The 27,612-nt window shown below is 34.5% G+C and overlaps 1 protein-coding gene across 1 annotated transcript in view; it reads left to right on the top strand.

Annotated features, from left to right (window-relative positions):
* LOC145688375 (ligand of Numb protein X 2-like) overlaps window positions 1–27,612 on the top strand; it is a 698,396-nt gene that overhangs the window by 542,610 nt on the left and 128,174 nt on the right. Inside the window, exon 2 of the mRNA XM_081762542.1 lies at window positions 11,341–11,447. Within this exon, the coding sequence (XP_081618668.1) occupies window positions 11,341–11,447 (107 nt within the window). The remainder of the gene's footprint in view (window positions 1–11,340; window positions 11,448–27,612) is intronic.

The raw sequence follows: 27,612 nt of genomic DNA, 5'->3' as shown, positions 1-27,612 counted from the left end.
CTCGATCAAATTTTCAACATAGATGAGGCTCGGACCTGGGATGTTTTTTATCATTTTACTTTGATGGTTGAACTCGACTCTAGTGAATTTATAAATGTGATCTATACAAAGTGTTAATGAATACTGGGTCATAAATTTAGAAAGTTTTAAAACGCTCTGGCAGGAAAAGTATGAGACATGTCCCATGTGGTTCAAATAATTATATAGAAAATATGCACTCTATCTAAATACTAATGTTTCATAATTCTCTGATACCCACGCAACGAGCACTCAACTAACACTTGGAAGTGCATCCCCGGTATTAGAGGACTGTGAAACATGTATATTTAGATAGAGATTATACTGATTTTTCTATAATTCCCTGAACCACTTGCAAGTTATCCCATAATTTTGAAACCAGAGCATTTTAAAACATGATGTTTCGCAGTTCCGGCGGTTCATAAGTCTGAAAGGAGGTGTCTTCCAACCCATGTTTACTAAAACTTTTTATTCACTTGCTATAAGGAAACATTTCTCAAATTTATGACATTTTGTTCGTTAACACCCTGCAAATTTATTCTTATCTTTTATGGTTTGCTCATCTAATTTTTAAATGATAAAAATACATTAGGGTTCTGAAATTACTAAAAGTACACTTAATACTGTTACTTTCGAAGCAGAAAATATAGGCTAGTTTTATCTATTTTAGTAGACGTTGGATACGTTTTCCACTTTCTGTTGAAGCAGCAAAATCCATAACAGAAAATAGGTATTCTTCTTAACAATTCAATATTTCAATTTTCGAAAAATTTGTTATTTGTATACATTATTTGGATATTTGAACATAAATTCCTATTCGAACAAGTGTTCTGGCAATTTAGTCAAATTAATGAGTAATTGTTTTAACACCATACACGCTGTTTTACTCTGTATGAGACAATGTATGCACTACTCACGTGGGAGTAAAAGGCCAGAAAATATTGTTCTTCCTGAGAACATTAAGAGTCCCTATCACTGCGAAATTAAAATACCGCTAATTTTACAGTAATTATGTGATATCTTCAAATAGATAAAATATAATCGAAAAGTGGATCAAGACCTCCCCAGACGATGTTATTTTGCATGACGTACCGTTATCACGAGTCACCTAGTAGCTTTCCGTTTGCAGTTATTTAAAAACGCGAAAATAAATGCCGATTTTCTAAATGACTGGAAATCGAAAGCAGATAAATGAGTCATGATAACGGTATCTCACGCAGAAGAATATTCTCTAGGGAGGTCTTGTTCCACTTTTCGATTATTTTTTGTCTATTTGATGATATCGCATAATTACTGTAAAATTAGCGGTATTTTAATTTCGCAGTGATGAGGCCTCTTAATGAGCTTGAAGAGTTATTTACAGAAGAATTAGCAAATAAATCAAAGAACATTGTGGCTCAGTGGTAGAGCAATCACCTGTTGTGCAAAAGATATAGGTCATGTGAGTTTGTGGTCGACATCTTAGTGTTTCTGACTTTTCTCAAGGTTTCCTCTCTCCTCCCTCCTTCCATATTCTTATTCAACTAATTATTTCATAACCATTTTTTTTTAATTAATTGGCCCTCTTCTTTAATTTAAAGTATATACTTGTAGCTCCCTTAAGATTTCCGAACTCAGTGCAACCAATCAAGTCAGGCACATTAGGAAACAAAACAACCTACAAGGGATGATAGAAAAAGGTTTCAAAGCATAAAACTTTTTTGCACTGTAACCTAACGAAAATTTATTTCTAGATTTAATACCATATCTGTCTTGGTGTAGGTTTGAAGTCTTCGGATTCTGGTCCCGAGAAGCGGACATTAAAACTGATGACTTTTCTAGAAAATTGATCAAGAGTAGAAGTGAGGTCAGTGGTGCTGTTCCTGTGAGTCAAAAATACTACATCTGCTGACTTTAATAGGCAAATTGTAGAGGTGTACGGGCGTGCCTTTTAAAGAAACACGGACCAATATTGTTAATGATTACCCTGTACACAACGGTAGACCCAGTACTTCAACCATTGACGTTAAGCATTGACGAAAGCTTCTACAGGCCTGACCTAGCCCCAGTGACTTTCGCCTTTTTCTTGTTCTAAAGCAAACGATGCCTGGCCACTATTACGTGTCATGTGATTAGGTCAAAACCGCTGCCTCACAGCAGCTACGATAACTTGACGCGGATTTCATGCACAATACTCTGCTGTTTCGAGCAACAAAAAAGAGGTGATTCGGTGATTCTGCGTTGTCATGCAGTCCATACTTGTTCGATTTTTTTTTTCACTTCTTGTTAGGAATTAGGTTTCTGGGCTTTCGGCATCTATGGACATGTTAGCCCGTCACATATGAGGGATGGCGTTCCTCAGCGACCATACTATCCAAGGAAAGTCAGGGAAGAAAGGATTAGGGAAGGAAGGAAGCGGCCTGGGACCTATATAGATACCATTCCGCATTTGCGTGGTGGGAATGAGGAAAACCCAGGAAAACCTCACTCAGGACGGCTTTCCTAAAAAAAAAAAAAAAAAAAAACCTTTTACACCTTTTCGACCGCATGTCCCTACCGGGAATCGAATCAGGGATCGCTCGCAGCATTTCTATATCATGTAGTTTGCTGTCCTCGACTTATATAACAGTATTATGCATAATGATTATATCACGGTTCTTTGTGGTATAATGGGGCCGCGGTGGCTCAGTGGTAGAGCGTTCACCTCTGGTGCTTGGGGTCCCGGGTTCATTCCCAGCCACCCCCAAGTGAACTTTGTGGTGGACAAACACCGTGTGCGTGGGTTTCCTCGGGACTCTCCCGTTTCCTCCCACTTTCTTCATTCCACCATTTTTTCATTCATTACTCATCATCGCCGTCTCTTTTAGCCTAACCGGCATAAACGTGGGACGTAAAACTGAAAGATTTTTTTTTGTCTTTCAACATTATGAGTTAGTATAGGTGTTACCTTTATTTTTAATTAGTCACCGAGTGTACCTTAAGATGTACTGGAAGATTAATGTTCTTCATTCACTTGATTTCAACTGCAAGACGTTATATACAACTCTTAAATAATTGAAGATATGCTTTTAAAATTACGTAGTTTCTTTGTTTCAAACGCGCGAGGTATAGAATTTCAGTTGATGTGAAAATTTATCTTCAGAGTGTAAAAAATTGCACTTTGTATGAAAAATAAAATGCATGTATTAGAAGAAATGGTGTATTTTCCTGAATATTTCCTCTTTCTGGCTCTTGTTTCTTTAAGACAGGAAAATCAAGTGTAAATATTGTCAATACGAAACCATTTGTCTTCGACAATGAGAGGGCAGAGAGATGAAAGCTACTTTGAAATATTGCTTTACTTCGTACAACATTGGGATAGCAAATTCTCAGCTTGCAGAAGAAATTGAACTGTGGGAAAAAATGTGGATTTCTTTCAGAACAAAGACGCCAAATATATCTGCGCTCTGAATTTTATGTTATACACAATTTACTGTGGAAGTTAGAATGTCCATGGTCTGATCAAACCATGGTTCGATCCTTTTAAGCCAAACCGAAAGTTCTACTTACGGCTAACATTTTAAAAGCATACATATAGGGTCCTAGAATAAAGTGTTATTTTTCATAAGTCTGTGATATGAATAGCACTTTTCTGTGATTTATTTATATATGTGATATTATTTAATTTATTGACTAAGAATACAACATTGTTACCCAGTCATAAGGTTCAATAATTATAATATTCTAAATACAATGTAATATTACTAATATACTAGCAGAAGTGTCCACTATTTGCAACGGAAAAATTAGATGTAATAAATATAAAACTGAAACTTTTAATATTGTAGCATTTGACCCCCATTTTCTTCAGAAGCAGAATTAAAAAAAAATCTGAAACATGTAAATTCGATTTTTTTTTAAGTGTATTAAATTTCGTATCCAGCTTGAGCGATTCTTCTCATTTGACATTTTCTAAATGAAGCAAGTTAAACTTCAGTATTCTAGAAATGATTCTAAATTTCCTCCTAACGCAAGAATGACAAACAAAATCTCAAATGGACCAAATAATAATCACTGTACGTATAATAGTGCGCGCCGCAAATAGGCAGAAAAAAGTAAATACATAAAAACTTTACCTAATTGTGTATTTTGAAAAAAAAAAAGTACAGCAAATATAAGAAAATTCGGGAAGTAGATGGATACGTATTGTTTATTTCCTAACATTCCGTTACTTCTTCCTGCAACCACCTTTCGATGTCTGGAGACGTTTTGCTCATACAAGAAACAGAAATAACACGAAAGTCTGTCAATGTGAATTTCGCTGGGGACTTGTTCCTATTTACAAGTGAGAAAAAGTTGTTCACACTGATACGTGCTGCCAAACATGAAAATCGCATACGATGCAAATTTCGGGGGGGTCTGTGAACAGTGCAGACATTTATCGTATTTGTAAAATGTAGAGCTACTTCACTGGATTTTCGCTTTAGAACTCAGTCGTACTGAGTTTCTATTAATTCCATTTTTAAATGGGCTAGTACTTTCTCAACATCGGTTGATAAAGGGAGAGAACACAAGGGGAGATCATTTTCGATAGATCTGACATCACGGAACCTTTCTTCGAATTCGATCTTCAATTCAGTTTCGGAAAACGCTGAAACATATATTACCTTATATTTAATTAAGATTTTATATACCAAATTTCAAAGCTTCAATTTGACCAAATTCTCACCTTTTGATTTTCTGATTAAATAAAAGGTATTTGAATATTACAGTTACGACCCTCTTTCCCCCATTAGAAGCAATAGTATTGAAAGCACTGAAATGCGTATTTGTTTATTTTAAATTAGGAGTCTTCGTACTGAATTTCACACCTCCAACTAAGCAAATCCCATCATTAGTCGCATTTTGATTAAATATGAGGAAATTTGAATATGACAGACGTCCCTCGTTATGAGTAGCATTTTTGAAAACGCTGATATACTTTATGTATTTCCTGATTTCTATTGGAAAATTTGTGTCGAGTATCATTTTTTTTAACTTTGGAGATTTGTAGGGTACTCAATTCTTGACAAAAAAACTCCCCTCCCCCTCAGAAACGTGTTTCAAATATTGCTTTCTTATCTCTTGCTTCCACGACAAAAAAAAATAGTATTCTGCCCAATTTTCACATTTCTACTTACAGTTTGGCCCAGGTGATGATGAGTGGGTTACTCCTGCGCTAGTGTCTCTATCATTGAAATATTTATCGTTCAGTGATTCTTTTATCAAATCTTCATTATAAGTACATACTGCATTTACAATTTAGCTAATCACCATGGACTCCCGAGGGGGCAAGGGGTCTCCCCTGACTCACTAAAATGTATACGTCATATAGTAAACCACGTATACCAGAAATATCAGAAGTAATATAGTAACCATGGAGATGACCTCCTACAAAATTTTCTTCGGGCGCCCCTGCTAATCACCCGTGTAATCATTTACTTTCCTAAACCTTATATTAACATTTGATAACAGATTTGCTCCATTTATTTTTGTTCCAAATATGAAGTAGAGATTCCTAAGAAGTTTTGGTAACTCCTTTATATATTTGCCTTGTTCATCCTTCCGTCCTGGAAACAAAAAAAAAAAAAAAAAAAAAAAATCAAGAACTATTTAGTAGATCACCAGTAACTTTTTCCAACATGTATTTTGTCAAAGGTTAGGATCTGAGTTCTTTGATGGAGGTGATCCATCTACCAGCAGTGGCAGAAATCATTTTTGTTTTGTTTTGTTTTATTTTAACGCTGATCAGTAAAAACAGTCGTAGATAGAGGGAATCAGTTTCATGCAACTGGTTAAGAGTTCCAAGAATACATTTCATCTCCATACTTAACTCTCTACTAAAAATGGAAGCGATACAAATACGCTATAACTTCCGATTTCAATACTGTATGTATATCTGCGAAGATCAAAAACGGTAACAAATAGCGAAAAGCGTTTTTATTTTAAAAAAAATACGGTTTGGCGTTGTAAGTATAGATACAATCTTCCCTCTTAATCTTCTGTTTGATCTTTGCCACTTCTAAAATTGAGGACAAATTTAGTTATTTTCTTACTACGCTCAACAATAGTTTTTACAAATCATTGCCAAAAAAACAAAGCGTACAGTAAAGAAAAAATTGCAAAGGAGTTGGATAACGCAGGAAAGAAAAGAATGTAGTAAACTGAAGCGAAAATTACTAAAAGAAAAAAGTTTCACCTTATAGAAAAATAAAAATAAACAATTTTATTAAATTCTATAAAGCATTAATTAGAAACACTAAACAGACACACTATACCAATATCATTACTCATTCTAGAAATAAAACCAAGTCTCTCTGACAAGCTGTCAGAGATTACATACACATAAAAGATTGAAATGTAGGTAATATTAAAAAGTCAATCATTGATGATACAAACATAGTTGAACCTGTTCAAATATGTGACGAATTTAATCAACATTTTACGGAAACAGTCGACAAGCTAGTAAAAATAAGAAAATCTGATACAGGCCATTAAACTGTTAGCAAACACCAAACCGCGTTATGCTTCTTTCACCAATATTAGAAAACGAGTTACTGCATCAAATTAGTAAATTTTAGGAAAATAAATCAACAAACGACGAAATACCGACAAAAATAATAAAACTATGTAAAGAGTTATTGACACCGCATCTAACGTATTTATTTAATCAGGGCTTAATAAATGATGTATTTCCAGATGTTCTTAAAATAACTCAAGTAAGATCGATATACAAGAAAGAAGACCCTACATCCGTCGAAAATTACAGACCAATCTCTCTGATACCTGCTTTCAGTAAAATATTTGAACATCTAATAAAGAGCAGACTGTTGGATTTTCTCATACGGCAGAATATTATAACGAATGAGCAACACGGCTTTGTGCCAAACAAAGGCACCCCAACCGCTACCTATAGCTTAATACACCATATATTAACAGGAATAAATGAACAATTTCTTGTACTCGGTGATTGTTACTATCTGAGTAAAGCATTTGATGTAATAAACATTTGTAGTAAAGCATTTGATGTAATAATGAAGATGTAATAGATTCTTCTTTTAAAAATAGAACATTACAGCTTACGTGGAAACTGACTCAAATTGTTCAAATCTTATTTAGAAAATAGGAAGCAATCGGTCGAAATTATATTAAAAAAGAGTACAAGGGATACTCAAATAAAATACAAACCGACTTATCGAGAATTAAAATATGGAGTACCACAATGCTCGGTTCTAGGTCCACTCCTGTTCCTACTATATGTAAACTATCTACCTAGCAACATAGATATCAAAATTATACTCTATACTGACGATATTTCAGTCATTATCAAACGAAAAGATACAAAAGCTCTTGTTAACAATGTACATGACATAACAAAAAAAACTTCATCTTTGGTGTGCTAGTAATCAGTTGGTTTTAAACAATACAAAAACACAATATATACTTTTCCACTCAACACATGCTAAAAATTCAATAAATCTAAGGGACACATCCATACAGCTAGACAACGAAACAAATTTTTTAAGCATTATAATAGATGAGCACTTCAGATGAAGAAGTCGTATCAAAGCAACTATACATAAAGTAAATTCGAGGCTATATGCTGTAAGAGTGCTAAAAGACTTAACTTTAAACGGCTTAATACACATCTACTATGAATCATACATCCTATCATAAAGTATGGCATTCTATTTTGGGGTAACGCAACTGAAAGCAAATATATATTTATTAAACAAAACAGGCCATCCGTACCATTACAAACTTATATTACACAACAAGCTGTAAATCGTACTTTAAAAAGTTAATTATATTAACAGTTCCGTCTATTTATATATGAAGCATCCGTTTTCAGTCTAACGCAAAATGAAGATGAAGCGAAAGATCATCATTACAATACTAGAGATCAAAATAAAAAGTCTTACTTTACTAGATTATCATTGGTACAACAGGGTCCCAGACATATATGGCAAATAAAATATTAAATGCTTTGCCCAATCACATAAAATGGAGAAAAACTTAAATAAATTTAAATAAAAGTTAAAAATGTATCTAACAGAGAAAAAAATATGGTGTAAAAGGATATCTAGAAGTATGTGTGTAACAATGTAAAATATTTAACCTATATGTATAATCAGTTCTGTAAATCATATTATATTTTTTCTTAAAATTATACATAAATACTATGTACTTGTGAACTGAACCCTCCAAATGCCATATATTTGGTAGATGGAGTAAATAAATGAAATGAAATGAATAAACAGTGAAAGAAGTTATTAAGAAACCTTAAAGATTAAATAAGTTAAGTGTACAGGTTTACCTTTGTAAATTTAGTGCAATTTATTTATTTATCATTTATATTATTTATTTAGTATTCATATTTAATAAGTTAATTGTAAAGGTTATTTTGTACATTAGACTAGGCCCAATTATAAGATATAAATGTATATAATGGCAACAAGGGGAAAATAAATTTGCGATTTTTATTCTTATTTTATATTTTGGGTTTGTGAAGGAAGGGGATCGGCTGTGGTAGTCTTAAGGTAACCAATCAGGAATCAGGAATTTTGTCTCTGTTTCTTATATTAAATATGTCACTACCTGTGTATTCATAGTGTCTGAAGAATCCAAGTGGATAGTTGGTGAAACCGTTACACGCTAATATGTTTTTACAATTAACGTATTGTTTTGCTCAGTGAGTAGTTTAATCAAATTTAAAACTTAATCATACTAATTTACATGATAAGTTGAATAAAATTGCTTGATATTATACCTCTATGGGCAAACTGTTAATGTTTTCTCTAAGATATTAAAGATTTAATGCTATTGCTGTCTTCTACGAAAAAAAAAAATAATAACAGATTTTTTTCCAAGAGAGGTTGAATGAACTTGGGATTGACAACTTGGATTTTGCTGCTTGTTCCATACGCCTATTGATTTTATCTTTGACTATTTTACTTTGTATTGTGTGTTCAGTCCGAATTAACTGTTGTTTGCCTGTTTAAACAGTCTTACTTACTCGAATTATTCAATATGGTGTTGCAAGTATCGAAATGGGAACACTGAACTTACGGTCTTTCTATACTCATGATAACTTATAGCACGTTGCATGAGCAAATTCACTGAGTCAATCTTAACGGACGAGTGAGGCTTTGAGGGCGTATGTATTACACTATAGTGTGCAAGCCTTTGAATTGTGAGTTACGGGTAAACCACGTGAAAGAGTATGGTTTGTATGGCGGGATATTTCTCAATTAATATTCAAACCAGAAGTGACATTAGATTTCTACCACTTCCTGTTTTACTAAAGCGATTAGAGTGGATATGGAATATACTTTTGAAAGATTGAAATAATTAAGAAAAAACAGCTTCTCGCTATCTATTACAGTTTTCAGTCTATAGTGACCAACGCTAAAACTCGAAGGAGCAAGATTTGTTGAAATAGAAGTTTTACCCGTTCGATATTTTCAGGTGTGTTGTAATTGTCCCTTCCGTATTCCACTTCTTGACCAAGTTCCAAATTTATTTATTTATCTTCGAACTTCAACAGTTTTAAATTCCTAATTACAGAAGTTGCACATAAAATACATTATTTCATGTTATATATTGTTGCCTTGGAGGGAGTATGTCTGCAGTTAAAATGTAGTCTAAACATTCTCTGCACAGTTGTGGGTGATTTAGGTTTCATGTAATAGTTCACAATAAGAGCGTGCATTAGCAGATAAACAAAACAAAAACTTATTTGAGTTGCTGACTTCAATAAGCTATGATGTATATTGTTAATGTACATGTTTTCTGTTTGGAGTTACTAACGGTCATAATTGATTTGATTTGCGGTTTAGAGTATTTCCTTTTAGCAGCAAGGCTGTATGAGACATGTACCTACAACTTAACTTGGAATCCGAACCACATGAGTTCCCGCTGGGAATCGAACTTAGGTCTCGCATGCCAAAGTCGCGTACACTAACCGCTTAGCCACGAGGGAGCTCTATGTGTATAATTATAAATTGTGGTTCACATTGGAGTATCAGTTTGACCCTTAATAGGTATTAATGCTTTTAGTTTTTTTACTGTTCTCCACGACTCGCACATTATTTAGCGCCACAAAAATTCATTTTGTTGATTTTCTCCGGAATTCCCGTGAGGATTTGTCCTTAAAAATGCCATTTTGTTCAGCTCAACGAGAGGTTTATTCGTCTCATTTTTTCATTGCAGTCAACATGGTAGCAAGATACATATTTTTTTTAAATCATTTAAACCATATATGTTTTTTATAGAAATATAAAAGCTATATAGGATTATGTTAAAAAGAAAAGTCAAAGTATTACCAAAAACGACGTCATAAGACTAATCCAAGTTGTGTAATTTTTATAACTCCTTCTAAATTGAAAACAAATAGATTCTGTTAACAGCCAGCAGATAAGATTGTAAACAAACTTTGTATTAAAATCTTTCACTGAGTGAAGGCAGCACAATTTTCCAGGAAGACATAACATATTTTAAGCTTCATTATTCCGCAAGGTTGAGAAGAATATAAAATATTGTCAATGTACTTTAGCTGTATTATTAACATAATACTGTAGAATGTGTATTCCGTCAAGTTATCAATATTTCACTAGTAGATATATATTTAATTAACTTCCAAAATACTTTATTATATGTATAAATCTAATCTGATTTTTATTATTCAAGAAGTAATTACAGAAAAAAGTATCATAACGAGTTTGATGTAGCATTACCTGCTTTGTAATCAAAATCAGAAACAATCGTTCAGTTGTGCAAATATTGAAGATTTTCCCGGATATTTCCTGCAAAGTCGTCAAAAAAGATACTTCGTTAAGTGTTATTTCTTCCTTATTTCTTATCTCAAAGACAGAAAAGTGAAAAATTCAGAATTTCAAGGTCTGAAATGCAAAAAGTATATTTTGAAATAAATATCGATCATTTATCAGTATTAATTTTTGCCTGATAAAATATTCTTTTACGCTAAACACCCATATTGAATTAATCACAAGCTCCTTTTCCTTAAATGCACGAATCAGTTGAGTAACAACAAATATCTTCCAGAAGAGTAAAATCTTTTTCCTTGCAAGATGATTGCCTCGACAAGAAGATAAATCTTAAAAAGAATGTTTGACTCTCCTCTACCCGATTTCACAAAATGCCTTTTTAATCAAATTATTCCTTCCCTAAAAGACATAATTTCTATTCAAATAATGAACTAATTGTCAAATTAAGAATTCCACTTTTTTTAAATCCTTTTTTTTTTATTGCATTAGTTATTCGAATATATTAAGTAAAAATTGAGATGTCTTTATTGATTTCCAGGTATAACGCGAATTCCTGTTGTGGAAGGGGAAATCAGTCACATAGAAATTCCTCGTCTCACAGCAAACCTTGGAATAACCATCGTTGGAGGAGCCGATACAGCACTGGTAAGATAGATTTTACTTTTAATTATTAAGAAAGTGTGTATAAATTTTTAATTAACTGTAGCAAAATCTTGTACCTTTTGAACTGTGTCGTTTACATAATGAAACACATGAATAAGCAATCCAGCACTTTAGTATATTTCACAGAGAGAATCAACATCCAATAAAAGAAAAAGGCATATCAAAATAAGGAATGGTGAATACGTTTCTGTCTCAAAGCTTTCAGTTTATATCCATGTGAAATGGACACTTGTGCAGGTTCAAAGTTCCAGAGACCGAAATCACTCTTTTGAGTCCTTTGAATAATTTATTAAATCCAGGTTAACCAACCCTTTTGCCTTGAACAGTATCTATAAAATGAATTCATGGTGCAAGAAGAATTTGATGAGTAGAGGCCATAGGTGAGTCATTTAGCACCGCTATTGTTACATATTTGAAGAACTAGGTATGATATATCCCACGACTTAAAAAGGAAGAATTTTTCTATAAGCACCAACAAAGTAAGCATCATCAATTTCTAGCTTGACAGAATCTTGTTATATATTTCTCTTGTTGTTGTTTTTTCCTTTTACAAAACGGAAACGTACAAAAGCAAATATATTGTAGCAATTTTAACTGCGTTCTTTGAGTTTTCTCGAAAAAGAAAATAGGTTTATCCTTTGATGAATTATTTATACTTTGAACCAAGGCCGTACTTAAGGAGTGCAAGACGTTTATGCCCCCCTCCTCATCAACTGATAAATTATTTTGAACGAATAAAATAATACATGAATGAAAAATAAAATTAGTCCAACCTCAGTGTTACTAAGTTCAGCGGTTACTAATTTCTTTTTTATTTTTCTTATTTTTCTGAATGTTTCGCTGACTGTTCTATGAACTAAATTGTTTGTCCTATTTTCTCTTTTAGTATTTTTGCGACAGAGCCATACCGATAAATAGCGCACTAAAAAGATTAGCAAACTTTTCTTTATGGCTTCCCGGCTGTATGTTAAGATAATTTTCATATTTTGTAATATTCGCCAAGAAATAAATTCTGATTGTATACCTATAAATTATTGATTTAAACAAATTTGTGATTATATTATAAAGAACATAATATTTTAAACTGATCAAGATAGTTCAATAGTAGGTCTACTGGCAAACAAGTAAAAAATAGAAAGAGCCAGAAAACTTCGTTAATTTGTAGATTTCTGAAATTAAATATCAACAACGAACACTTGCTGTTTTAGCCCATACTCTATGCGGCAGCATTTGAAGATCAGCATTTTCTTTGATTCCAACCTCTTCTAAATATCATATTTCGCAGTGAGAGAATTTGATAACATCTTATTGTTTATGAGAAAAGTAGATTGGCAGGGGTTAGACAGACTTTGTACACCTGCCAATTTCTATAGTATTTTTTGCACATTTTTTAGGTTAAAATAAATTTACAATATTTTTTCATTAAAGTGAATTTTCTGCAATAACTCTAGCAAGAGTCCAGTCGAAACATCAACACATTTGCGAAAATTGTCTGTAGAGAAAGTGTAGTGTGAGTTGGACTCCTTAGCATTAAACTTCACACAATATATTATTAATGATTTTAAACTTTAAAGTCTACTCAAAATCCCAGAACTAGTACATTAACACATTTATCGTCAAGTGTATCGTAGGTGAACACACGACCTGCTCCGCCCACACCTTGTGTATCATTCCTGATACACAGCGAACGTTCGTTTTTATCGCCATAAATTATGCAATAAATCATAAACTATAAGAGATATGCAGACATTTTTGATAGGCATTTGTTTTACGCTGGAGACTGTCCTAAATATCAACTTGGCGCTGACAGTAAATTTTACAAAAATAATCCGGTGATCAATGTGTTAATCCTATCATTACTACCATGATGTAGCCGAGTCCGATTAATAGTACCAATTCCTGTTTCTCACTTTTATTACCTAAAAGTTCAGAAAGTCTTCTTGAGCCGGGAAGATACGTAACCCAGCAAACAGAAGTGTATCACGGAATGCATACGTTTCGGACAATTACTTATCATTCCATTTTATGGGTTAGAACCTGACATCAGCCAGAACAGTCACTATACTAAGGGGATACCTTCAACGCAACCGAGTGCCAATTCCAATTTTCTGGTAGTCCAAATAAATAGGTGTGTTTTCATTGATAACGATCAGCGAAGTGAGAAAACGAATCAAAAGATGATTTGACCGTAACATTCGTGCCTGTATTCAATAGTATTCTTGTTAAAAAAAAAAGGAGGTACAGTTGTTGAATATCGTGCCTATGACTGCTAAACTTGATAAGAGCTTCACATTTTGTTTATATTCTCTATGAAATGGACAGTGGAGTTGCCATTTCCTTTTAATGGAATTTACGAGTAACCCTCTATAGCGGAAACATAAGTTCCTTAGTTGGCAGCAAAATAATATTTATTCAGAAACAATATAACAGTGTGTCGAAATATGAACATTATTTCTGGTTAAGTTTTATTATTGCGCCCTCACAGCTTAAGATGTCTTAGACATAAACACGTAACACTGAATCTCTAAAGAAATTATTTAATTCACATTCGGAAAACTTTGAGTTCAATGAAGGATACGCGGTTATCACTCTCATTCGCGTGTACCCATTTGGTTGCATTGCATGTACGCACCAAGGAGGTAAGTCGGACCACTTGAGATTCGTCGGATTATTTGAAATCCACTGTATACATTCTAGTAAGTTGAACAATCTACTTGTACTCCTAACAACAATATTTAAAGGTTCTGCAACGCTTCTTCAACTTTAGAGGTTTAAATTGCCTTGGTTGGAACCGTGAGTCAGCTGCTTAATTCTAATTTGGCTTATTTCCAGTAACTACACAAGCTACTGATATCCCTACCATACACATATATATTTAGTATTTACAAAATATGAATGTAACGACAATATATAGCCAAAGCCACATAGAAGGTAAAACTGCGGTTCAAAACCTCTGGATAATTGTGAACTGTTTTGTGAAAATGTCACTGATTCTGTGGCTTCAGCGGTAACCGCGATTATTGCCACGTATTTGCATATATACATAGAGGTTGATAGTAACAACCTACTATCATATTTATGAAGAAGATTTAAAATATCAGAGCAGAGAGAATTGGCTATGAAGTTAATTATTTTGGGATACTGTTCACGAACGGCTTACATCAGTGCAATTATCACTAACTTGACCACAGGAAAGTCAGGTGTATAACCTTAATGGAAGTAAAGAGTTTGCTATTTCCCAGGAAACAAAGTAAGCACAAAAACAGACGTTGCGAATACAGCACCACATGATTGTTTGCTGTTAGGTAAGGAATCATGATTATGGTTGATCGTGATTATAAAAATGTGAAAGATACAGCTTTATAAATAATAGTCTTTTGAAAAAGAATTTACCCATAAAATCCTACGTTTCACCTTGTCAGGGTGAGAAAAGATTTGGGTGAACCTCATTCAGGATAACGTCTCAGGATTCGAACATGTAAGAGCATGACGAAAACGTTATCAATTCATGAAAATGAAATCTTTAAAGATCCACATTTATGGTCTTTAGGCTAAAGAAGACGGATGATAAATAAAAGTAAATTATTTTGAAAGAATCGGTAGGTGTGGAAATGGGAGCACCCCAAGAAAATATACAAATACAATGATGTCATTTGCAAACTCACATGTTCCGGGATCGAATCAGGGACCCCTTGCTCCAGCGATCAGCGTTCTATCACTAAGTCACCGTGCCTCAGACAAATCATTCACATACTACGATCTTGTGAGAACTTTTAGTATTTCCCCTGTAGTCTGCAATATTTAGATAGAAAATGTAAAAATGTGTGATCAGAGAGACTAAAGAGAATCCACAATGTATTCTGAACAAATGTAAAGAACTTACTTCCCGCTAGTTTCACCCACTTCATTGTTACGTGTTCAAAGTAGGAGTTAAAGGTTACAAACACTAATTAGTATCAAAGGAACAAAGAAAGGATAGTTTTTGCAAAAGTAGTGCGCAGAGATCTATCAAAAGTGTGCTTTAGAGCAGTCGTCGCCAAATTTATGAAGCTTCTCAGATACCGTACCGTTTTTAAATCCCTCTATGAGCTACCAACCAGGGAAAAACAAGCAGTTGTTGTCGTCAACGCCCCCTGTCGTTAGCATTAGCTCAGTAGACGAATCAAGGTTAGCCAACCGCAGCATTAACGCAATCTACCGAAGTATCCCCGCGAGCTACTAGTAGCTTGCGATCGATGGTTTGGCGACCACTGCTTTAGAGAGATATTACATACAACTTCATAAAAAATAATAACCAAATAAGGTATTCACTGTCCCTACTTATACTCCATGACCGACTATTCGTAGCCAAGTATAAAGCGAGGTGTATTCTGTGTGCACGTGGCTCTAAGTTTGACCTCTGGCAGGGGTACTTAGCCTGTGGTAAATAATGAATGTTTGGATCCCACTGAAAACAGTAAATATCATATCATATCATATCAGTGCTAAAAATGGACCTTAAACTATATTCAATCAATCTGTGAAGTTACTATCATAACGAAATTTTCGCCATGGGCCCTAGATTGTAGCTAAGACTAATTTTACGAAATATATTTTGTAAGAAACAGAAGGAACGTTAAACTTCATTTCGATATTTTTTCAGACCGTCGAAACCGTTGGGCGTAGGAAGTTGAAATTTTGTTCAACTATTCTGTGTAGACTTAAACTACGAGTAAGATTTAAAAATAATAATAATAATAATAATAATAATAATAATAATAATAATAATAATAATAATAATAATAATAATAATAATAATAATAACATGCCCAATAATAATACATGTTTCGATTTATAACACCTCACTCTGATCTTCAGGGATAGGGATCTGCCTTATTTATTTATTTATTTATTTTTTAATTACAGAATGTGCAATGTGATACATCGTTTGAAAGGTCTCGTGTTTTTCTGTTCTGCCGAATGCCTTAGATAACCCAATTATTACACATCTGGGTGGTTGTTCATCTTCGCCGAAAGCTTATTGAAAGAAATTAATACCCAAAAAGGGAATATTTCTCATTTAACTTTTTATCTTTTGTAGTTTGGTTTGTGTGGTATCCTATTTTCATGCAGTGTTATGCTGTTTATCTAACAAAACACCATTTAAATACTTAAGAACGGAGTATTTTTCCTTTCCACGAAAATTCTAAATGAAAAGTACTACTTCCTTTATTGATTGTCTATCACCACTTACTAACTTTTGAACATCTTATTACATGTTTAACGTTTTTATTTTCCTCATCTTTCCATTGCAAAGAAATTTCTACGTGAAAATTACTTATAATTGCCATTTACATGAAAAACATGTAATTGACAATTAAACCATCAATTCACTAAACATCTGTATATGTTCTGGGATGGCCAGAAATGTGTAAGCAAAGGACTACGGCCTTACTAATAGGCACTCTTGTCATTCCCTTCGTAACTCTGAAGGGAGAAGGTAAAACCCTGTTCATACTCATACAAGTAGAAATAGTAGAACATTCATTGTGAACTTACTAACGTTTGAAATATGAATATAAGGTATTATATCAAAGGTTTCTCGGCTTTTGAAGGGATTTTAGTCATTTTTTCTCCTTTTCAGGATCGTGTTTCCCACCAACTCAAAAAAAAAAAACTTTTAAAAAAACCTATATTTTACAATAGGGGTGAGCAGCTCGTTCTTTGTTTCGTTTTCCTGAATTTTTAAACCTAATGGTTTTCATATATTTTAGTTCCGTAATCAATATTTTGAATAAAACAGAGAGGCTACAAAGAAATATTGCACTTGGGGATAAGAATAACAACACTATCTATAAAATCAACATAGTGCAACGATCACTTTTAAGCTGAGATATGGAAATAGGGTTTCTTACAAAAAATGTATTGCTTAGCACGTGATTTTGGAAATAAGAACAAAAAAAATACTCAAAAATGTACACAGAAAAACGTTCATTCTAAAATAAATCAATCACCATTCCCCAAATCGATGAAGATAGTAATTTTGAAAAGTTACAAAACTCATAGATCAAATGGCCATTCAACATGTAACAAGGCTAGTATTGTCATGTATTTATTTATTTATTTATTTATTTATTCGTGTGGTATCTCGCACCTAGAGATAAGCGAAGAGGGTTAAGTTTGATGTACTTTTTTGTCCTTACTGAAAACAAATATGTTGTCTGTCAGAATTTTCTACAAATATTAGGTTGACCAGAAAGTTCATTCGGTTTTTCGCAACAACATTCTAACATCGTTTAGTTCCTTCGTTTTCACTTCATTTGAATCTTTTCGTTTTAAATACTGTGGTGGATGTTATAATTGATGCAATTTTATGGGGTCAATTTATTATTGAAGATGAAACAAACTAATCAACATTTTGGAAAAGCATATTATTTCAAGGAAAGTATAAACATAAATAAAACGTAAATAAAAAACAGTGTAGTGTCTCAAAATTAGTTAATGACTGTTAGGTTTGTCAAAAATTGCTTGCGAAGTTTTGTGGTGAAAATTTCTTGGTAAATAATATTTCACAGTTAGCTAGACCAGTTAAAAGTTGATGATGATCAATCCAAGATATAACTGATAGCAGTCCACGTTACAAAATTCCGAAGATAACAGACATCTCAAAATATCCAATTAAAGTGATAAAATGCATTTACGCTAGATTGGTTATGTTAACCGCTTTGATATTTAAGTTCCACATAAGGTAAGCAAATTAAAAAGGTCTTACTGTATTTTGTATGTGATTCTATACTTCCGTTTTTAATACAACTTATGGCGGATTATGAAAAATGGATGCCATATACAAAAACGTGCTCAGAGGTTTCCCCAAGGAAGGGTGTAAAACACCGACACACAAACAAAGTCGCAAATGCTTACATATGCACATCTTGATGCACATAATACTTCATGTTAAACAACAATTATTTACATTTATTGCATAATTTAATTAATTACAGTAAATATATTAAAAACTGTAGTGTGTGAGTAAGTAAATGTAATATACGAAAATGATTCAGAAAGTAATGCCTGCAAGGTGATACCTTTATTTCTGTTTGACAGATAGCACTGATACAGGTATCAGTGGAAAGTTTGCAGTATCAGCTACAAATGGTGGTATCATTTTTCAAAATAGTCTCCATTACGGGCAACACACTTGCACCAACGCGAAACAAGGTTTTTCATGCCATCGGCGAAGAATTGTGATGGCTGCTGGTGTCACCATTTCCGAACTGCTTCCTACTCTGAGTAACAACTATAGCGTTAGCCCTTAAGATGATCCTTAAGCTTGGAGAAGAGCCCAAAATCGCAGGACGCAAAATTCAGACTATAGGCAAGATAAGGCAAAATATCAACAACAGATGCCAGCAGATGGGACAACTTTGAAATTTTTGGCGGAGAAGAGAGCGTGTGGCGGTACTCCGTCGACTGGCTCTTCGTTTCCGAGTCGCAATGGGGTACGTAATGCTCATGCTATGAATGTTCCTGAGTACACATCCTTTCGCGGTCAGAAATTCAGTGACAGCCCGCTGTTTCAACCGAACGTCACCACTGGCTGCCATGAATTGCTCTATTACTCTGGAACGAGAAGATATAGGAAGCTGAAACAAATTACATTCTATAGTTTAAACATCAGTGCATTATTGATAAACAGTTCAGAATGTTTGCAATAATATTGGCCAAGCTTGGAGGCATTACTTTCTGAAACACCATCGTATTTTTACTTCGAAAAACCGAACCTTTTCTCAAAACCCAGGGGAAAGCATTTGCTCCCTTCCCTCTTTGCCTCACACTGGTAGTGGCTATGGTTGTACAGTAATATGCAACGAATGATATTATCGGTTTGGTTTGGGATCTATTTTAATTGTTGTTCCACGTGTTATAGTCCACGTGTTATAGACGGTAAACTAGAAAGCGGTGAGACTACCAACCCCAAAGAAGAAAATCATATCTAGCTCCATTTTGTGCATCGAATGAATTACCGGTAATGAATTCCTATTGAATTTCAATGAATTACAATAAAACTCTGTCATAGCTAGCTGGTGGTTAAAAGAGTTGCAAATCCTCTAGTTTTCCAATATAAAAGAATTTGAAACAAAAACGATCTTTAGGAAACTTGGCAACGCTTGTGCTAAGAAGCTGTTGCTTCAAGTATACAAGAAAATACACCGATTCAAGTTCAACTGGTTGATATAAAGGTCAGACAAATGCCAAATATCGTGACAAATTAACTCAATCTTGATAAATTTGGAGAAAACTAGCAGACCATGTGACGCCAATCTGATAAAATTAAACTCGGTTGAGTTGTAAGTTAGCTGGATGCAACAGAAAACGGAACAAATTTGATCAAATTAAAATGTACCCACAAAACGCTATATATATATAATGTGTATGTATATGTATATTCCACCATTTGCCTTGTGTTCACCAAATCCCTTGTGTCCATTTACAACGGAGAATGAACCCTGCGTGTGAAATCTTCCCACCATAATTCGCCCTTTTGTTGGCCACGTTTCATTGTTACAAATAAAATGAATCAAGCTCTTACCGCATTCTGTTCACACAGAAGACCAACTTTACTGTTATTTGTTACGTGACATCTTTTGTAAACAGCATATTAATTTGCATTTTACCTCTAGATAAAAATGCACAGTTTATCTTCTAACTTTTTTTCTTTTCGATTGATGTATTAACGTTCAAAAAGGTTATGATTAATATTGGAGCCTATCCAACATTTTGGAGCTGCCCGTGGGGCGAATATTGTTGGCACGAAGCGTTATTTTTTTTTTCTTTTGAAATAATCTATTATTCTCTCCTAAGGCATCATATCATATTAAAAGAATTTCAATTTTGTGAATTCTCTCTACGTTTGATCCATTTCTTCCTTTCTTTTTTAACAAATCTTTTTTAATATCACGGTATAACGCAAGTATAATTGTAATGCTGTTCTAAAATCATCTTTCCGTCCACTTACATGACAATTCTAAGTTAATTTTGAGCAAAGTAGAATAATTTACTGTAAAATAACAAGTGGCAGTGCCACACGTACACCATGTGAAGGAATTTGGTATATATGGCGTAATATTTTCTCAATTTACATTGAAACCAGAAGTAGTAGAACATTTATACCATTTCCGGTTTTAGTAGAGAGATTAGAGTGAAGGTGCAATATATTCTTGAAACACGTGATTGCAGAAAACCACTTCTCTCTATTACTATTTTTACATAATATGATCACTGACAAAACCGGAAGTGGTTGAATTTTCCCGCTTCCGGTTTATATAGGAGGTTAGAGTGCGGTTGGAAAATGTTCATGGGATGCTTAATTGATTGCAAAAAACCGCTTCCTTTTATCTGTTACCATTTTTACTCTTTAATGATCAAATTTAAAATTGAGACTGGTTATAGTGATTAAGAGAGAATATGGTGCATATTCATAGAACGCTAAATTGATTCCAAAAGACCGCTTTTTGCTATCTGTTATTGTGTTTGCTCTATGTAGATCAATATTAAAAATGGAAGTTGTAGTAAATGTCTATCGCTTCCGGTTTTAGTAGAGAGTTGAGAATGGAGATTCTTGAGACGTTTAATCCGTTACAGAAAACCGCTTTTTTGCCATCTATGGCTACTTTTGCTCTATACAGTAATCAACGTAAAAACCGGAAATGGTTTACTTCTACCATTTTCAATTAGAATATTGCTTTCATCAACGAACTTAGTGTCTTACTTTTTGATATTCTATATCGTGACCAAATTTTCTAGTGATTCACCAAATAGTTTCTAAGAATTTTTATTTATTTATTTATTTTTACTTCTATAACTTATTTATTTATCGATTTGTCTTGTGGATGCACGGGTACATGGACAGAGTAAATATATAGAAGAGTTTTGGTAAACCAAACAGCTCGAAAACGAACGAATGGTGCCATCGTTTTGTTCTCATTAGCCTCAACTTCGTTTCGAGATGTTTGCACCAATTATTTACTACATCTTGTATAAGCTCAACAGAATGAATTGATGTCTGAGACTTTCAAGTTGCAGGGAGTTATAAACTAAATGTGGTTGCCATACTTACAAACTCATACAACGTTGTAAATTTTGAACATTTTATTTTTGTAACATATTTATTGCTACCTCTAATTTTCTTTAGGAAATCTGTCTTAGATTGATACAATCAAGTGATCTGTTCAAGTTATACTTACACATTGATATCAATAAATATTACGAGCTATAATTTCAGTACTAAATGTTTTAACGTTATTTAGTTTAAAAAATTGAAGCGAGAAATTTTAGTGCAGAGACCTTTTGTTCAGTAAAGTGTCGTAAGCTTTCGAGGAAGGACGAAAACTCGAAAATATCCTAGAAGTATTTAAAATTTTATCTCTGTGTGTTGTCAGTGTGGTCCCTAGGTCTCTGCCTATACGCTAAAATAAGCAAACGGATAGCCATCCAAAAACATACTTTCTCGTATGTAGGGGGTTATGAAACGTATAAACTGCAAGATTCTGTGCGCTTCTTTCGTCATTTGAGAGAAAACGTTTTAAAAATAGGCAGTGAAACATGTCATATTGTATATTAGTATGAAAAGTCTTTATTTGAGGTGTATTCTGTGCTGTATATAGTATAGACAGTGTCAAAAGCTGTCAATTAGACAGTGACAAGGAGCTGTCAATTCCTAACACTTCCCACTTCCCTCCTAAGCACTGGATGTCGATTGTTGTCAAGGCTTACCTCCTGCCTACTTTGGACACTCCTTGAAATCAGGATATATCTGAAAACCCTATTGAGAGCATATTTGAGAACTATACCTTGTACAGAATACCCTGCACATCCATTGAAAATTGATGTAATATGCATTTTTGGATTGTGTATGACTTCCTTTACGCTGATATGGACCACTATCCACAGTTTCTGGAATTCGAAATAGGGCCTGTTGAAATTAGCTTTTTCGCGATTTTGGACAGCCCTACTTCTGAAACTATGCACTTTTTGTAATAGGTCCATATGAACTTTTCTCTTATGAACTTTGATGTGAGGAATCACCTCTTACAGTTTGTCGGTATAGTTCATTAACACAACACCCTTTGTATATATATATATATCATGACGGAAATGGAAATCCCAGCACCAAGAAGGAGTTACGCTAGGTGAATGAAACTTACACAGAATATTCACCTACATGTTTTATTGCAGTGATACCAGTTACAAGGTTACAACTCCTGCGAGAGGATGAATTTTCATTTCGTGACATAGCAGCAAGAATCGGTCGAGATGTCTCCACGGTACACAACTGTTGACAGCAATGGTTCCGCGAAGGCACTATTACCAGAAGACCGAGTTCCGGGCCTTACCGATCCACCGGGGAAAGAGAGGATTGACGTTTTCGCAGAATGGCCCTGGAGGATCGGAAGGAATCTGCAGACGAAATTCGAGTTGCGGTGACACCTGGTGTCAGTACAAGAACTGTTGTGAGTTGTCTACTGGAGTCTGGGCTCTGCTCTAGACGTCCTGTGGAGTGTTTGCCACTTACTCCTACCCACCTTCAAAACTGTCTACAGTGGTATCGCGAGAGAGCCTATTGGAGGGCAGATTGGAACTCTGTGGTATTCACGGATGAGAGCCGTTTCTGCCTCGGTACCAGTGATGGACGTAGAGGTGCCCTGATGAACGTTTGTTGTCAAGCTGCATTAGTCGTCGTCATATCGGTCCGACCCCCGGCATTATGCTATGGGGAGGGATTTCGTATGACCACAGGATCCCACTAGTGATTATTCCTAACACCATGACACAGGGCACGTCTATATTACGATGGTGATCGAACCTGTTGGTCTCCCATTCATGGAAGGTGGCCTGTTTCAACAAGATAACGCTCGTCCTCATACCACAGCTGAAACTCTACGTGCTCTTCAAGATGTTAACATGTTATCTTGGCTGGCAAGATCTCCAGATTTGTATCCAAGAGAACATGTGTGGGAAGTTATTAAACGACGCCTCCGAACCCATCCTCAACCAGCAACGACCATCGCCGATCTGACCTTACAGGTTCAGTAGGTGTGGAACAGCATTCCACAAGTTGGCATCCGATACCTCTACGATCGATTGGCTGCTCGTGTGGCAGTCGCCTGCATTCAACGAGGCGGTGACTACAGTGGATACTAAAGAAGAATATCGTCCACTTTCGTCTGACGGTACACCTGAATTCTGTTAAGTTCTGTACTTCAAACTTGAATCAATGTTATAACAGATATACATGATTATTCTGTGTAAGTTTCATTCACCTAGCATAACTCTTTCTTGGTGTTGGCATTTCCATTTCCATCAGTGTATATATAAACTTTTCTATTCACACAACATACATCCTCTATACAGGTTATTTTGCATCTCACAAACTTCGGAGTAGTGTATTCCATTGAAGAGGTGAGAAGAATATAACTGCTGTCTATTGACAATAACATAGTATTTTTTTTTGTTTGTTTGTTTAGGCATGTGCTAATATTGCCTCCTAAGCGTGCACTATAAGCGGCATAAATATCTCCTTTGTATTCCTCTTACGGACAATATAATAATATTGATTTTACAACACTTTGAACTAACGGTTACTTTAATTGCCCCTATGCTGGACTAGGACAGTGTGTTTGGGTCCTTCCTCAACACCGAGGCTATGAGATAGAATCTACAGATGGGTATAAGGTCTAAAAGAACATAAACTCGCTCCGTCAATCTTAACAATAATAGCTGATGGTAATAGAAGAATGACGATAATGACCTTAATTAAGCGCCATCAAAAGATTTAGTCAGTAGTGTGATAAATAATCATCTAGTAGTTTATATATGAGCAAGAATCTATATAAAGTAACACATATAAAACTCTAAAATATAATTAAAATGTATACGTCCTAGAATACGTATAGATTATTATACGTAAGAAATACTAATTTCCTAAATGGGCGCTAACTACACTCTTGATAGATAGCTAAATAATAAGAATAAGAATAAAATAACAGGTAATCAGTAACCAAACAGAATATCAAAATGGAGGAATATTGTTACAAATCAAATTACAATCTTCCGCACTGGATGTAGGAACACGGTTTTAAACATTAGGGAGGTCTCAGTTTAGCTCCTATAAATAGTATAGTAATTTTTCTGAAATGAAATAATCTGAAACCTGTAAAGGTCAGAAAATCGGATCTTCTATATCTATTATACCACTCCAACCTTTTCTGCACATAACACTGATTCCGATTCTCAGCAAATAGTTTTAATTATTTTTCACTGAATATACATTGGACTTTGGTTTTTTCATCACAAGGTGAAAAACCTCAATCTCACTTTTTAAAAAGAGGCAAAAAGTTTGTTTGTTTACAAAAAAATGGAACTAAAGTACAAACCGTCTAAAGCTTCTTTTTAAGTTACTCTAAGAAAACTGCAACGTTATTAACTAAGAAAAAAATATACATATTTTAATGAGATTAGCGTTTATCTTACATTCGCAAATCGAAACCAAAGTTTAAAAAAAGTATATGAAAACGTAGGTTATTTTTTTTATCTAAAAAAAATAAATATTTTCTCTTTAGATAAATCAAAGCACGGTAAATATCTAAAGACTAATAGAAATAAATAGGTGGATGTTTGCTCGCGATGATATTTTAAAATCAATGATAGTTACAAGCAGAAATCCTATTTGGTTTTGTTCTTATATGTTTATTATTTTTAAATCTCTGTCTACACAGCCCTTCCGTGAAAGCCAACTTTGTTTGATTTAAAGAAAATGAGACTGTGGATAGCCAAAAGACCGATGAGATTAAGTTGTATTTTCTTGTATTTCTTTTTCTTCTCCCTCCGCAGTAGTCAATTTGTTAATGTCAAACGGGGACTGAAGTGAACTTGTGAGCTATATACGGTTTGGAATCAGTAATGTCCATGCAAGCGCAAGGGCAGGGCCATGAGATTTGCCGCTCGATCGATATGCCACCCTCTGAACTTTATGTTACAATCTATCTTTTGATCGTGAAGCGATAATTTGATCGAGATAGGAGAAATAGGGGGAGCTCTTTACCGAGTTACTACTCCCTGGAGATTCAATCCCTTAGTGGATCCCATCCTAATGTAACCTCCAAGAGAAGATGATGGGATGGATTGCAGGCACACGCAGGTTACATACACACTCTCTCGCATGTGCACACTCACTCATATGCACACACTGACACACGTACATATGAATGAACATATACAAACTATTACGTGTATCGGAAAGTAAGGTTTCCTTAACAATTACGGAACAAAGGGTGGACTATTATTACTGGGATTCGTCTTAGATTTAAAAGCGAGAGGATATGAATAACTAGCGTTCTCATTCGGAATCTGAAAGTCCTTGATTCGAATCCCTCAACAGCTCATCTTAGTTGAGATTTTTCATAATTCTTTATCCTCAATCTCAGCAGGAAAGTCTAAGGTGGTATCGTTAAATATGGTTCCTGTGCTATTCTACGCTTCCAAGATATTTCCCATGATTTACTTTTAACTATGTTCAATGTAAACTGTCTCCAACAGTTATATCTCAAACCTTTTAAATAAATGTTATTCACTTGCTGTATTGGCCTATTATAATTCCTTATCTCATTCACTCTGAACAAGTACAAAATATTTAGTTACAATTTCAAATACTATATTTTACCTACATATAGTATCCAGGTTAATGAATATAGACAACACGTACACTCATGTTCAAAATTATTGTCGCATGTCTATAAATTTGTTGTAGGAATATAATTTGATAACGAAAAAACGAAATGAAATTTTTAAGTTTTACGTCCCACGGTTATACCGGTTAGGCTAAAGGAGACGGTAATTATGAGAAATGAGTGAAGTGAAGAAAGTGGGAGGAAACGGGAGTACCCCGAGAAAACCCACGAGCACGGTGTTTGTCCAGCACAAAGTCCACAAAGTCCATGGGAATCAAACCATGGAACCCAAGCACCGGAGGCGAACGCTCTACCACTCAGCCACCGCGCCCCCCAAATTGATAACGAATTCGCCTGGTATTTCTTATAATGTTAGTATATGTATAATCGGAAAATACATGTATGTGGAAAATTTCATGTCAAAAGAGCAGAGCAGTAAATAAGAACAATAAAACGAAAATAAAACTTTCTTGTACATTTAGCAACAGTTTGTTTAACTCATTCTAAATTTCGTATTTATAATTCTTTTTCTATGAAATTTACCACAAATATACATTTCCCGATTGTACACATAGTATCAGTATTAAAAGTACCCTGCAAAATCATTATCAAATTATATTCTTACAAAAAGACAGTTATAGTTATGCGACAATCATTTTGGACATGAGTGTTCTTGCAGATTTAACCGCATTTTACAGCTCTCGAGACGCTGGCGTGGTCCTGTAATCCAGCAAACTGGAGGCAAGTTATTCTCGTGGGAAATGACCTACACTGTGATGGCTGATCTTGCGTGATGGTCTACGTACCCAGATATTGCACCGAATTGAAATTCCGGTCACACACGTCAATAGTAGGTTCTATCCTTCATAATCTTGGCATTTCAAAATGCCGCAAAGTCTCAAACTTAGTTCAGAATTGAAGACCTATGGCAAGTCTCAGCCATAGGTTATTAAGACTTCTTAACTTGAGAGGTAAGCCAGCCCAGAACATATTCTTGAACATCTCTGCCTTTCCTAGTCTGGATTCTTCTTCGTGCTTCCCGAAGGCATGGTATCTAAGCCTGGTTGGATGTCCCTAGAACCACTTCCGTTTCTATACTAAATACCCATTACATCAACTGAAATAGAAACCTATTGAGTCCATAGTGTCACAGAAGAATCTTCCAGTTCTCTAAATTTGTTCCGAAATTTGTTTATAACAAGAAAAACTAGTTAAGGTAATATCTGAATCTCGGTATCTCGTCTTGAAATGTTATTATTATTAGACTTCCAAACTACCTATGCATAGGTCTAATACAAGGGCTGTGTCCATCCGTCTGTCTGTTGACAGATATCAGAGCAAAAACGGCAACAGATACAAGAAGCGTTCTTTGTTTTCCTGCAGTCGATTTAACTTCCCAGAATAAGTCAAATATCCTCCGTTAACATGTTATTCAAACCGGA

Source organism: Thermobia domestica, chromosome 6 (assembly GCF_964235325.1).
Source record: "Thermobia domestica chromosome 6, izTheDome1.hap1.1, whole genome shotgun sequence".
NCBI lineage: Eukaryota > Metazoa > Arthropoda > Insecta > Zygentoma > Lepismatidae > Thermobia > Thermobia domestica.
This window is presented reverse-complemented; position numbering and strand designations above follow the sequence as displayed.